The sequence below is a fragment of the Lutjanus erythropterus genome, chromosome 1 (genome assembly GCF_056507025.1).
Source record: "Lutjanus erythropterus isolate fLutEry1 chromosome 1, fLutEry1.hap2, whole genome shotgun sequence".
NCBI classification, from domain to species: Eukaryota; Metazoa; Chordata; class Actinopteri; order Lutjaniformes; family Lutjanidae; genus Lutjanus; species Lutjanus erythropterus.
Window position 1 is genome coordinate 19,268,483 of NC_139317.1, and position 14,752 is coordinate 19,283,234.

Sequence of the window (14,752 nt, forward strand, 5' to 3'; positions counted from 1 at the left end):
CAATTTTTTATTATTCTTTTTTTAAAGTTATCAATCTCTTTATTTTTAATGTTGCGATAAGCATTGTATCATAGCTCTTTCATTTGAGTATTTGATATAGTTGTATCCCTAGTAAAGAACAAAATAACAAGTAAATTCACATAGAAGATGTTATCATAAGTTTCTGAAAAAGTAAACTAATCAAATCATTACTTTGACTGCCTGTCAAGTTTATCCATGGAACATTCAGATGATCAAATGATCACTGTGAAGCTAATAAGTTTACATCTGACCTCTAAATTCATAAACATATGACAATTTGGTAATATCACCTCTTGAATGGTAATGTATGTTAAATATTATATTTTATTTGTTTCAGGTGGTTAAGCTACTTTTACGGTATGGAGGTGACCCACGGCAAAGCAACAGGAGAGGTGAAACGCCACTGAAGGTTGCCAATTCTCCAACTATGCTGAATCTATTGCTGGGGAAAGGCACTTACACCTCAAGTGAAGAAAGTTCATCAGGTATGCATTGTTAAATCTTTGAGGCACCTAATTACCTGACTGTTAAAATTCATGTAGGTTATTAGTGAAGATGGGCCTGTATGTGTTAAATTACAACATGTATTGATTCTTCCTCTTTTCACTCTCCACAGAATCTTCAGAGGAAGAAGATGCCCCCTCATTTGCCCCATCCAGCTCTGTCGATGGCAATAACACAGATTCGGAGTTTGAGAAGGGCCTGAAGTCGAAAGGGAAAACCATGGACCCTCCTAAATCTGCTGTCACACCCGTCAAAGATGAATACGAATTTGACGAGGACGATGAGGAGGAGCGCGTCCCTCCTGTGGACGATAAACACCTCTTGAAAAAAGACTTCCGCAAGGATTCGATCAGCAAGGCCAACAGCTTCATCTCCATACCCAAGATGGAGGTCAAAACTTATTCCAAAAGCAACTCGCTCACACCAAAGAAAACTGTCAGGCGGATCATCTCTGACAGTAACAGTTCAGACGAGGATGATAGGACGTTGTGTTTCACACCGGCGCCTACGCCGCGGCAACAAGCCCAGCAAACAAATACCAAGACAAGAGACTCTGGCAGTATGAGCTCTAAACAACAGAAAGACAAGAATAAAGTCAAAAAGAAGCGGAAGAAGGAGAGTAAAAATAATGTCAGTAAAGAAGTCAGGTTTGGCAAAGTCAATGACAAATTCTGTACATCAGACTCTGATTGTGGAGACATGGAGAGTGAGGATGATAAGGGCTCAAATAGTATAAAGGACTCTTCTGCAACGAGCCTGAAAGAATCCCCTGGCTTTAATGCATCCTCCTCCTCTTCCCATGGAAACTTGAACTCTCAGAAACAAGTACCATCATTAGCAGAACAGCATCCAAAGCAGTGGAGGACAGATGGCTGGAAGACTGTCTCATCTCCTACATGGTCAGACGTCAGTTCTCTCTCAGATTCAGTCAGAACGAGACTATCCAGTGAGTCTGACTACTCCTCTGCTGATTCCAGTGTAGAGTCAATAAAACAAGTTAAGAGGAAAGCGCAGGAGAACAAAAAGAAGAATAACAATGTGCACAGTAATACAGTAGAGAAGAAAAATTCTGAGCTCTACAAAAACTCCAATGCAGACAGTGCAGTCTCCAAAGCCGATGTAGACGGCAAAGTCCTGAAAAAGCATAAAGTGAAGCACAAGCACAAAAATAAGGAAAAGGACAAGGCTCCTAGTCTAGTGCTTAATCAAGACATGAATGAGAAATTTGTCAAGAGCTACTCATTTGATTTTGATGATTCAAGGCAGAAGTCCCTAATTGTTGAGTCAGAATCGCCAGCTGAGAGCAAAGTCAAGTTATCGAAACATGAAAAAGATCATTCAAAAAAGGAGGATAGGCTATCAAAAAGCAAGTCCGAGGATAAAGAGTGGTCATCTGGAAAAGATCTGCATCGAACAGCAAAAGAGGAGAAAAATAAGAAAACAAAAGACTCCACCAAGGACAAGGCAAATAAGGAGGAGAGGGAGAAGCCTGTAAAATCTGACAAGGAGAGAAATGCAAAGGAGAAGGAGAAGCCCAAGGAGGATAAACAAAAGGCTCACAAAGAGGAGAAAAAGAAAAAGTCCAAGGAGAAGTCATCTTCAAAGGCAGACAGGAAAAGTGAGCAGAAAGAGGAAAAGCATTTAAAGATGGAAAAGGAGAAAAACACCAAGGAGGAGAAGGAAAAATGTAAAAAAGATAAAGCACAGAAGGAGGAGTCTGAGTATGAAAGCTATGATGTTAATAACCGCTTCCTCAACTTGGACGACACAAAACTCAGTGCCTCAGATGACCATCATGACAGATGGGGCTCCGAGATGTCCTCTGACTCCTCCCTTTATGGAGATGACAGCTGGGACGCTCCTGTCAAAGAGTACAAGGAATACAAAGCCAACAACTCTGTTAAACTGATTGTTGAGACTGTTAAGGAGGAGACGAGGAGGAAAGAAAACAAAGTCAAGGACAAGAAGTCAGATCATAATGAGAAAAGATCAGACAAAGATGCCACTTCTAAAAAGAAAGACAAAGACTCCTCAGAGAAGACAAATGAAAAGAAAAAAGACTGGTCAGAAAAACAAAAATTAAACTCAAGTCATTCTGTTGAAAAAGAAAAGAAGCGGAAGGAATCCACAGAAACAGTCAAAGATAAGAAAGACAAAGATTCTTTGGAAAGCAGTCGAGACCGTAAAGACTCATACGAGTTCATGAAGGAAAGAAAGGACCTAAAAATCAAGCAGGAATCTATAAGAGATGAATATGGCAGTGATACCTTCATTGATGCTGTCGGCAAATCGTGTGATATCAGAGAAAGAAACCACTCTGGAAAGGAGAAAGAAAAGAAGGGTGAGGGAGTGGAAAAGCGAGAAAAGACAAAAGCTGACAAGCACAAAGAGAAAACAAAAGACAGAGGAGCTGATCAGGAGAAGGATAAGGGCGAGAAAAGCTCCACAGAAAAAACTGTCAAGGACAAGGATGCAGACCGGGGCACCAAAGACAAGAAGGAGGGAGCCAAAGACAAACACAAAGAGTCTCATGGCAAAGACAAAGATCGAAAAGTGTCTTCAGAACAGACCAAGGACAAGAAAGAAAAAGCATCTCAAGACAAACACACTGACAGGGAGAAAGAGTTTTTAGAGGTAAAGAAGGAAGAAAGAAAACCTGAGAAAATCCGTGAGAAAACGTGGTATGTACCAGACATATTCACTGATGAAAGTGATGATGATGAGGACAGTTACAATGGTGGTGTTGCACTTGTGTCTGACTCCATCCGAAAAGACTCAACACCTGACCAGGATGAGCTGGATCACTTCCCCTCAGAAAAAATGAGAAAATCTTCTGCAGAGGCTAAACATAACACAGAAAAAGCGAAGGACAAAGAACACAAAGAAAAGAAGAAGGAAAAGGCCACATTTGACACAGGTAAAGAGAGGAAAGGCTCCCTAGAGAAACACAACAAAGACAAGAAAGACTCTGTAGAAGTGAAGCATAAGGAGAGAAAAGACAGAATGTCAGTGGACTCAAACCAAGACAAGAAAAATAAGCAGAAGCTGCTGGACAAAAGGGACACGAGTGAAGAAAAGACAAAAAGCAAATATAAAGACAAGCTGGACCATCCTAAGGAAAGGAAACCTTCAAAAGGCAGTGGCGAGAATGAAAAGTCCCTCTTAGAAAAATTGGCGGAAGAAGCCAGGAACGACTACAAGAATGACTCCAATGACAAGAACAGTGAAATCTCTTCAGACAGTTTCACTGACCGAGGTTATGAGCCCGTCATCGCTACTTACTATGACTCCATCAGCCTGACCGATGTATCCGAGGACAGGAAAGACTCCCTGTCCATATCTACACCACAGGACAAGTTCAGAGAGAAAGAGAGGCATCGACATTCCTCCTCATCTTCGTCCAAGAAAAGCCATGACAAGGACAAAGAAAAGGTCAAGAAGGACAAAGGAGACAAACGTGACAAGACAGAGGAGATCAGAGAGTCCTACAGATGCAGAGAGAGCCTACCTTTTGAAAAAGAGCCCATGCCTTTAGAGGCAGACCCTTACACATTCCCATATGGAGGTAAGGGAGACGGTGAAGATGACTTTGATAAAACATTGGAATTTGAAAAAGAGATGTCCAAAAAGGACAAAGACAAAGCAACCGGTCTCATTAGTGACAGGATGAAGGACAAAAAGAAAAAGGAGAAACATAAAGAAAAAATGAAGGAGGAGAAAAATAAGTACATCGATGGCTTTGGGTCATTTAAGCACTCCAAAGAGGATGTGAAGTCAGGGTTGAAAGATAGCCCACAGGTCACCGTTCTGAAAGACAGGTCAAAAGAAGACAGTCCTAAATTTGACATGAAAAAAGACAGAACTCGGGATGCACTGGACAAAGACAACAGAATGGACCACAGTAAATCTAAGGCTAAGGATGAAAATGAAAAGGTTGCTCAGTCCAAAGACACAGTTCGGAAAGATAATCGTCCACGTGAAAAACTCTTGGTGGACGGTGATTATCAAATGACAAGTTTTGGCCAGATGCTGAGTCTAAAAGACCAGGAGATCGAAGAGCGTCACAAGAGACATAAAGAAAGGATGAAGCAGATGGAGAAGCTGAGACCCAAGTCAGGGGACCCGAAACTCAAGGACAAAACCAAGTCAACCACAGAGGAAGTACGGAAAAACCGCAGCGAGCTATCGAAGAAATCCAACAGCCTGGAGACTGGTCTTAAAGAGAAGAAGCAGAAGGATGTGGGTCTCCCAGCGCAGATGATGTCTCCTGGCAGGAAGTTTCAGCCTACTGACAGTCAAAACTCTAAGGACTGGCTAGCTGGCCACCAAATGAAGGAGAACCTCCCAGCTTCTCCCAGGCCAGATCAGAACAGGCCAACTGGTGTCCCCACACCAACATCTGTCATCTCCTGCCCCAGCTTTGAAGAAGTAATGCAGACTCCACGTACCCCATCTTGCAGTGCAGAGGATTACCCTGACATATTGGATGTGCTGGACTGCCAGAACTCATCAGCTATGACCATGTCAATGAATGCCTGCTCGCCATCCTTCTTTGAAAGGTATTTAAACGTGCATTGGGTTATTGTTTAGATCACTTGAAGTGTTTTGTACTTTGTTTAATGTGATATATTTTCAAATTTCTTTCTGTTGTCCACCCAGCAGGTACTCTAACTCCCAGAATTTCCAGGAGGGCACCTGTCCTACCCCTGCGAAGAACCTCCAACTGCCACTTGTCAGTCGCTCTGCGTCCTCTGATGTCCGCAGGCCTCTGGAGGAGGAGTTCAAGGCTGAGGCTGACAAGTTCCTTCGACAGCAGAGTGATCCAGGAGCTGACTTTAACCCATCACCTTCCTCCCAAAGTCTAGAGGAGAAATCAGCAACCATGGATAGGCTAGAGTGTCTGCCATCTCCATATTTCTCCCCAATAAGAATGTTGTCTCCTCGGCGGGAGCCAGCCCATCCCACTCCAGACGTGGCAGCACCGGCTCTTGCTGGTACTGAAGGTAATGAACACCTTCCTGAATACAACAGTTTCTTGCCCAAACCTTCTACACCAGTTCACAGGCCGGACCCCCAGGAGCCCTGTTTCGACATAGCTGCGCCACCGACCCCAGCTCCAGCTGCTCTGCCACCCCTGGACATCGATGACATCTCTGAGCCTCACCACAGCGAGCCGAATTTGGTCCTCTCAGATCTTCCCTCTGTCACTGAAGAGCAGGAGCAGGAGGAGGATGAAGAAGAGGAGGAAGATGAGGAGGAAGAACATGATATGGGTGACTTGGATGAGGGAGCTGACGGAGACCACTGTGCACTGGAGGAGCCGGAACAAACAAGGGAGCCATGTTCCTTCTCCCCGCAAGTGGAGGACCCTCTGAGGAAGAACTGGCCTGCTGAGTCTCCAGACCGTCAAGATCCAGAGGTCCACCAGATCTCCCCAGCACACTCCGCACCCAGCCATGGAGAGAACTGTTTCGATCATGGCATGGGTTGGAACCCTGATATGGACCTCAAATCTCCTCACAGGACGTATGGTGAGATAGAGGCCGCCGTCTCCAAAATAACCAGTCCATACTCTCATTCAGACAATGAAATGCAGCATTTGCCTGGACACCCCTCTGTCACACCCCCTTATGCCACCTGGAACAGGTGGCACAAAGAGGACCCAGAGGACTTTGATGAGCAGAAGGAGGCTGTGGCTGACATCCCGTCTCCAGAGAGGCCTGACACCGCCATTGATGGGGAACCCAACTATCTAAACACCTCATCATCCTCGAATAGGCTAGAGTCTTTCTTCCAGGAATGTAACAAGCCGAGCATAGAGGAAAGCCATCACCAAATAGACACAGAGTCAACATGTGTAGAACCAGACAGCAGACAGAACACACACAGCTTCAGTGCTACCACTGAGGGTCACATGGCTCCAGCTGTGGGCCCTGAGCCTGTGGTGCCCTGGGCAGACCCGTTCTCAGCTGATGCAGATGAACTGGATGACCTGGGACCGTTCTCCTTGCCGGACCTACCGCTACCAGATAAAGCAGAGGAAGCTGAGGCTCGAGACCCAGAGCTAGCTGAACACAACAAGACTGTGTCGCCCCACATTAGACACACTATCACAGAAAGAGAAGACCCAGATGTAATGGAGGTGGACTTACCAAACCTGGCTAAGACGACATGCCCTGCTGGAGACTTAGGTTTAGGGGAACCTGCCAGTCAAGACTTGGTTGTACCATCACCACATGCGAACTTCCCTCAAGAGATGGACCCTGAGCCTCAGAGTGTGCCAGTCAACAGCTCTCTGTCTCTTACACAACAACAGAGTGGCATGTTGGAAAGAAAAGGACCTTACGGAGGACCGGATGAGTCAGATCCCAACATGTTGTATTCATCTGTGAAATCAGACGCCAGTCAGCAACATCACATACCGATCCACTCCCTCACTGAGTCGTTAGAGTTACCTATGGATTCAGTGTCTACCGTCAAGCCAGAGGTGAGACAGGAAGAGATGCCTGAGCCCGTAGCAGAACCTGTGTCATGTAGTCCTCTTCCTCAGCTCCCAGTGGCAGTCACGCTCTCCAGTACAGTCGATCTACCAGACACTCAGGAGACCACAACCAAGCTAACACCGGTAACCCTGACCACTGTGTCCGCTCCTGTAGATGTCCCCAAGAAGGTGGATGAAATTCCTCAAAGGATGACCCGCAATCGCGCCAAGAACAATCCCTCTGCTGCTGCTGCTGCCGTTGTCCCTCCTACCTCCAGCATAATAACCTCAACAGCCCCGGCCACCCCTGTAACAACCAGTCCAGCAGTGAGCATTAATTCGATTCCTACTAGAACCCCAACCCCCACCTCAGCCTCCTCCCTCACAGCTCTGAAGAAAGACAAAGAATCTGTCCTTAGTGTGTCCTCCACTGCATCTAATTCAACTCCAGCAGTGTCTGTACCTGCTTCTCTGACAACTCCTGTGCCAGTTGTTCTCAATAAGACGCCGAAAGGTCGGCCTCCTCCCTTGGACGATGAGGAAGCTCAGACCCAGCACCCACGGAAGAGGAAATTTCCACGTTCTGCTGGGCAGCAAGTCCAGGTCCAGCTGGTTAACACAGCCATGCAGCAGACCAGGGAAATGATTCAACAGACTTTGGCTGTAGTAGTCAACGCCATCAAGCTGGACGACATTGAGCCCTATCACAGTGACCGTTCCAACCCTTACTTTGAGTACCTGCAGATCAGGAAGAAGATTGAGGAGAAGAGGAAGATTCTGTGCTACATCACCCCACAGGCTCCACAGTGTTACGCTGAATATGTGACCTACACTGGCTCCTACCTGCTGGATGGCAAGCCCCTCAGCAAGCTTCACATACCTGTTGTAAGTTATTGAGTCTTTTTTCTGACTTTTTCCTTAAGGTTGTCAAAATTATCAACACTTGTTTTAACAATACTTTTTCAGTACCATGCATTAAACAATACAATATCCGTTAAATATAGTATCAAGGGTACGAAGCCATAACAAAAGTCAAAGTTCTCATTCAGTCTCTGTCATCCTGCCTGAAATTTGGCTTCAATCTGGTGGTCAGCCATGTTGGAGGTACTTAACATAAACAACACAACTGAACTTGCAACTGTTCTTTATTATTATTGTTTAAAATAATTTGCGTAAACAAAATATAAGCTTGCAAGAAAATAAACTAGTTAATTAACTGACTATTAATAAATTGGTTGAAGATGGATGGTTTAGTTGTTTGTTTATGACAGATCAGCATATTGATCTTAAAATTTCTATTAGTAGACTATCAGACTCAAAATCCTAAAAATCTTAGATATTTAAAGTTCTATTATGTAAAAATTAGTTCATCACCTACATTGGCCTCCACAGTACACATTATTAATGAGCTGATACTGTCCCTCTCACTGTCCACACACCATTAAACTGGGTCGTCATTTCAGTATGAAGGAACCAGCTCACAGGGATCATCACTACCTAAGAATCTTAGTTTCTCAAAATGTTAAATGAAGACCAAGCCCTTCTCTTTAAGTTTTAGCAGCTTCCACACATTTTCCTGAACTTTTGTGGTTTAGACATGGCAGTGCATCTGGGTTATTGACCAAACTGTGACATAGGTGCAAGCACTCTACATTCTATCATACTGTGGAAATGTAAACAAAGCTTGTTTTTATACTTTATGTTCTGTTTTAATTGAGGTCAGAAGGTAAAATAATGCTCTGTGTTGTTTCTCCTCATCAGATTGCCCCACCTCCATCACTGTCAGAACCTCTGAAAGAGCTCTTCAGACAACAGGAGGCAGTGAGAGGGAAGCTCAGATTGCAGCACAGCATCGAGCGGGTAAGAAATTTGCCCTTTGGATAATTTTCTGGCTTATTCTTTATCCTTAACTCACTCGTTGCTCACTCCCTGTCCCTGCATTCATACATATAGCTATACACATGTTCTCAGAACGCCATGAGCACTTCTTTGATGAAAGATCAAAGCCTGTTTTTAATAGAAATGGAAGTGAAATCTGCATACCCACTACTCCTTGGTTGAATCAGAGTGAATTGCAGACATAAATCTATTTCAGCTCTCTCTCTAATTAAATAGCAACCATTTCTGTGAAACATACATGGCAGCATTGTTGATCATTTCCGTTAACCTCAACAACCAGCCTGATGTCCAACTTTATATCTAACATTGATTTCCTTTCTCTCTTTTGCTTAATGTCCACAGGAGAAGCTGATTGTTTCATGTGAGCAGGAGGTCTTAAGGGTCCACTGCAGAGCGGCAAGGACAATAGCCAATCAGGCTGTTCCATTCAGTGCCTGCACCATGCTGTTGGACTCTGAAGTATACAATATGCCATCAGAGAGCCAGGTAGGAAATATATAAATATATCCCTGTGTCAGGTCGATTATAACTGATTTTATCAGACAGAGCCAATTAATCCATTACTTAATCTACATTGTAACTTGTTTTATGTTCTCAGGGTGATGAGAATAAATCTGTGAGAGATCGCTTCAATGCTCGTCAATTCATTTCCTGGATCCAGGATGTGGATGACAAATATGACCGCATGAAGGTAAATATCACAATTCTGAATGTGCTGTTATGACTTTAGTTACAGGGGAAGTGTTTTGAAGTGGGATTGTATGAGGTACCATATTTTGTGTAGAGGTTGGTCAGCATGTCCCCAGTTTAGAGGAGCAGCAGGAGTACCCATGTAGGACACTAGTCCTTTGTCGATACTCCTGCTGCTTCTCCGGATGGGGTGGGGGGCATGCTGTCACCATCTACTCTAGGTAATACACTGGATTGTTTTAAGGTAGGTTGTATGAGCTACTTATTCATAGTCAAAGAATCCCTTTCAGTTAAACCTGTTGCTACCATACCCTTGTGTCTGTACCAAGTGGATTTATTCTCGGTTTCTCCTCCCCCAGACATGTTTGTTGATGCGGCAACAACACGAGGCAGCAGCCCTCAACGCAGTGCAGAGGATGGAGTGGCAGTTGAAGGTCCAGGAGCTGGACCCAGCGGGGCACAAGTCCCTCTGTGTCAACGAAGTGCCGTCCTTCTACGTGCCAATGGTCGATGTCAACGATGACTTTGTCCTGCTGCCTGCATGACACACCTATGCTCCAAGATAGAGAGCAAACTTTGAATCACTTCTTCTCAAAGAGACTTCGTTGAACCGAACGAATGGAAAGGGCTAGCAAGTTTGAAAGAGGACTTTAGACAGGAAAAAATTATATTCTATAGAAAAAGAGTAAAGGTGAAAAACTTGCTCTCGATTCCCTTCCGTGAAGAAGGAAACATGTTTTTACTGGGGAAAAAGAAAATACACAACTTGCACTTTCATCCTCAAGGTTTTTACGCTTTTGTTTGATCAGAGTGCGAGAAGCAGAAACAGTTTTTGCTTTGAGGCTCTGATGTCGGGACAAAACTCCTCAGTGCTCAGTTACGGTGAGACGGGGACAGAGATATATTTTCTGAGTTCGTTTTTGGTCCCTGCTTCAATAGACCCACCGCTGGGAGGAGGTATCAGAGAAGAGCTCTCCCAACAGCGTGGTCCCTGTCCTGAGGGAGGACTGAGGAGAAGCCTCCCCTGCTGGGCCGGGAGAACTACTCCAGCGCTGACCCAGAGGAAGTCAACGGAGCCGTGGTGCATCACGTGGATCTACAGCAAGACACCTGGGATGAAACCTAGAGCCAGCCGCTGATGGTTTTGGGGCTATAAGACCATACACCCAGAGGACGCCCTCTCTGTTCACACTGCACCAAGCCGAGCTAAACAGTCGTGCGACAGAGCCCACAGCAGGCTGGAACACAGCCGAGGGTTAGCGATGTGTGTGCACGTCAGGGCCCAGTGTCTGAGAGGAAGAGACTGACCCTGCAGCCTCTCAGCCTGGCTACAACAAGAAGAGGACGGGCACGGATCTCTGAGGACAGACCGGAGTGTTCCTCAGCCACCCTGCTTGCTCCGACACAAACACATCAGACCGCCATGGACTGCAAAAAACACCACAGGACAACCAGAAGAAACAAACAAACATAAACGAATGTTGAGATTCAAAGAGACTATTGAGAAATCGTGCTTTTTGGCAGGAGGAGAGAAATATTGTTTTTGTCTATTTCTTTACTTGGGCATTTCATTGTTTCTGAGGAAGTGACTTGAAACACTACAGAGCCAATATTAGTTTAATGGAAAAAAACAAAAAGAAAAATGAAAAAAAGTTGTATTCCGTAAATTATGTACAGTTTTTATATTCGTTAACCAATGTATTCTTGCTGCCTTCTAGATAATTTATTTTGCCACACATTACTGCACAGTTGTAAATAACCTATGTACTGTAATATCACTCAGTTAAGTGTAAAGAAAAAACATAAAAGAAATAAAAAGTATCTTTTTATGTACAGTTCACTTTTGGGCAGCACTTTCCCCCCCTCATATCCATGGGCCAAAATGTGTACATGATTCTGTCAGTATTTGAAAGACTCCAGTGCACAGTTGTATGATCCCATCTATAGATTCAGTCCAGGTATTTACATAGGGCAACTCACCTGGACGCGGATCACCACAACTCACAAATATAGCTGACAGAGAACAGAAACCGGCCTCCCACAGGCCAACCACCATATAGTCCCTCAGATGTAGCAGAATAGTTGTTGAGGATTTATTTAAAGAATAGACAGAGGATTATTATTCATTGCTTTACTACACAATTATATCTGAAAAAATTCGAACCAAGAAAATGCCTTTTTCAGTGAAAAAAAATGTACTCATTGTTGGGCAAAGTCACATAGATGTATATGGGTGGGATGAAAGTTAGAGAGATGTCATTCACAAGCAAAACCATCACATTAATGTAAAATGGTTTCAAATTAATTTTCCGTGTTTTTTAATTTACAAAAGTCAGACTGAACTCATTTCTAGTCACCGTCAAAAACCAACCGGACACGGGTCTTTCAGCACATGCTCCGTCTGCTCTTCACAGTAAAAAGGTTTCATTCCATTTTGACTTTTAACGTTTGTTTTTGTCGGTCTGTCTGCCCCTTGTCTAACGTTGGAGAGCAGCTTATTTTCTAGGTGCTGTACCAACTTTTAACCACTGGATGGCGCCAGTGTGTCAGAAAACTCCAGATCTGTATTTGGCTTTGCATGAGACCTGTGGCCTTTCACTTGAATGGGTGTTTTTAAATATATTTCAATTTTATTACAGCCTATTAGGGAGTTTAATTCCCTTCTGTGATTCCAGTACAACACTCACGATCAGTTTCAGTCAGTTTGAATCATAACAGGCTTAATAGTCACATGAGCCTTTTTTATCAATGTTTAATCTACAAGGGGTTTGGCTATAGTGTTGTCAGGGATTTTAAATGTTAGGTTATTTCCTCATATTACTCTGTTGTGTGGTGGCATTTGTGTCAGGCCCAAGCAGACCGTCAACGAGACTTAAATCTTCACAGAATGAACCAAAAAGTGGACAGACATTAACACAAAACAGTGGAGGGGAAAGAAATAGCTTAATGCTGATAGTTTTTTGTTTTTTTTAATTTTCCTCAATTTAAAACCCCCATTGATTAATTTGTGATATTAATTCTTTATTTTAATGGGTTTTGAAGAGCTTTCCCAACCTACTATATAGGCTGCTGCTCATGTATCCTGATGGCAATATTATCTGAAACTCTTAAGTTATTCACACACTGTCAGTCAGCATAGCTGTGTATGGTATGTCTAGTCAAGTGCAATGGTTGTTGCTATTACACTGTGCAGACAAGGTGGCTAGATGTATAGTCCTGGATATTTTCGAGAGATAAAACACCTCCTGGTTGGTATACATATACAAACATATTTGGATACAAAATAGCCAGAACATTTGGTTTTTAAACCCCTATTTGTCATGGTTTTTTTTGTTTTTATCTTGTTGTTTTCTTACACCATTTTGGGGGACAAGGGTTAAGGGTGTCTTTTGTTCACAGAATCCTTGTGTGTTTTATAGCTCAGTGTGTGTAGTTTTGAATGTTGTTGTGTTTATCTTAGGGGTTTTTTGTTCCTGTAAAAAGCATAAACCACCAGTGGCATGTCAATCACGTTGCTTATCGAGCAGAATGTATACCGTTACTATGCCCTGACCGACCACACCCTCTCACTATTGTTTACAAGACATCAAGTGCGTGTTTCCGTTTCATGTGTCACCTTTTTTAAACGGTTTAAGCCCTTGCCTTGGTTTTTAATTCTGTAATCAGTCATTTATTTGAACCACAAAGGCTTGAAATGGTGATGGTTGACACAACTGACAGGCGATTTCTTCTTTCTCCCCTACCGGTCTGCGGTACACCGCTGCACAGAGCAATAGACTAAACACCTCCATCCACGTTGATTCTCCTCCTCACAAAAAGAGTGATTTCTGAATAAATTGAATACAAACACACATCAGCCCTCAGATGCACAGTAGAGCACTTGGCCGTGGTGATACAGATGCTAGCCTGGCACCACCTCAGTCAGCAACATATTACCTCTACTCTCCTCACATTCACTCATAATGTTTATTTTAGATTTGTTATTTGTTGTTTTTTCTTACTGGACATAAAAAATATACATAATTGCTATTTTTTCATTCTATAGAATCACGATTTCAAGCCTTTTTTTTTTCTAGTTTTTGTTTTTTGTTTTATTTTTTTAATTAAAACCCAGACTGTAGCTATTTCTTTGTTCCTTTTTTAGAGTGGAAAATGACTAATAAAAAGCATGGAGAACTACTCTTTAAATGGTGAGAAATAACCTATTTATTATCTTTTTGTTTTTGTTTTTTTCTGACACCTGTGGTATGTTTTGAGTTGAAGTTGGTCTCCGCTGTGTAAATTTTCCTCCTTGTAATGCGTGAAAGAGACATACTGTACATAGCTCTGTAAATAAAACCTCCCAGGACGTTTTGCACCCTCCTCTTTGTACTAGTCTGAAAAATTGCGTAGAATGTGGGGTTCTAACAGCAACGAGCTGAGTGCGCTTGCTGCAGGTGATTATGATGTAACAATGTAACATTTTTTTATTTGTACAATGTAGTTTATTTGTGTACATATTGTTGGAGCAGCTAAGAGGGGTGGGGTGGGGATATATGAGGGGGTTGTTGATGCTATTGTCAGTGCTGTAACAGAAATCCAGTACTTTCACCTCTAGCTGTTGTTGATTTCCTGCAAAAAAATAAAAGAAAAAAAGACATAAAAAAATAAAAACGCGAGAAACTGAAAATGAGGATGGATGGGAAAAAAAGACTAAAACTGAAAAGTAAAAATTCTAAATTGTTATTTTCTACAGTTGCATGTACAGAGAGCGCGAGAACTGCTGTTGTTCCTCAGAGATTATGTTCGTTAATAAAATTTTGAAATATTACCAGCCGTCCTCCGGTTCTTGATTTAGAGTTTATATTGTTTGTCTCATGATGTAAAAGCTGAATTGCATGTGAAAGAAAGCCTCATGAAGTGACTCTATAACCCTAACTTTTCCGTTTTGGTGTGTTGAATAGCCCCAGACGTCAGCTCAGGGATGAGTTAGTAAATGTTTATCACACTCCACTTGTCCACTTGTTGATTAGTTTATTATACAAAGGAACAGATAAGCAAATCTGTAGATCAAGCACATTCAGAATAAATTCAACTAATCCTGATCAGCAGATCTGTATATGGAGACTTGTTATATGAATATAACCAATAGCAAATGAACTGACAACTTAAGATTTT

At 42.9% G+C, this 14,752-nt stretch overlaps 1 protein-coding gene across 2 annotated transcripts in view; it reads left to right on the forward strand.

The window, feature by feature from the left end:
- Positions 1 to 14,405, forward strand: part of ankrd11 (ankyrin repeat domain 11) — a 133,217-nt gene extending 118,812 nt beyond the window's left edge. Inside the window, exons 8-14 of one of the 2 annotated variants that reach the window (XM_084715899.1) lie at positions 359 to 506; positions 638 to 5,084; positions 5,185 to 7,891; positions 8,768 to 8,866; positions 9,248 to 9,391; positions 9,504 to 9,596; positions 9,955 to 14,405. In XM_084715899.1, the coding sequence (XP_084572025.1) occupies positions 359 to 506; positions 638 to 5,084; positions 5,185 to 7,891; positions 8,768 to 8,866; positions 9,248 to 9,391; positions 9,504 to 9,596; positions 9,955 to 10,140 (7,824 nt within the window). In that variant the 3' untranslated portion in view covers positions 10,141 to 14,405. The remainder of the gene's footprint in view (positions 1 to 358; positions 507 to 637; positions 5,085 to 5,184; positions 7,892 to 8,767; positions 8,867 to 9,247; positions 9,392 to 9,503; positions 9,597 to 9,954) is intronic. The other variant, XM_084715907.1, reaches the window with a different exon arrangement.
- The last annotated feature ends 347 nt before the right edge of the window (positions 14,406 to 14,752 follow it).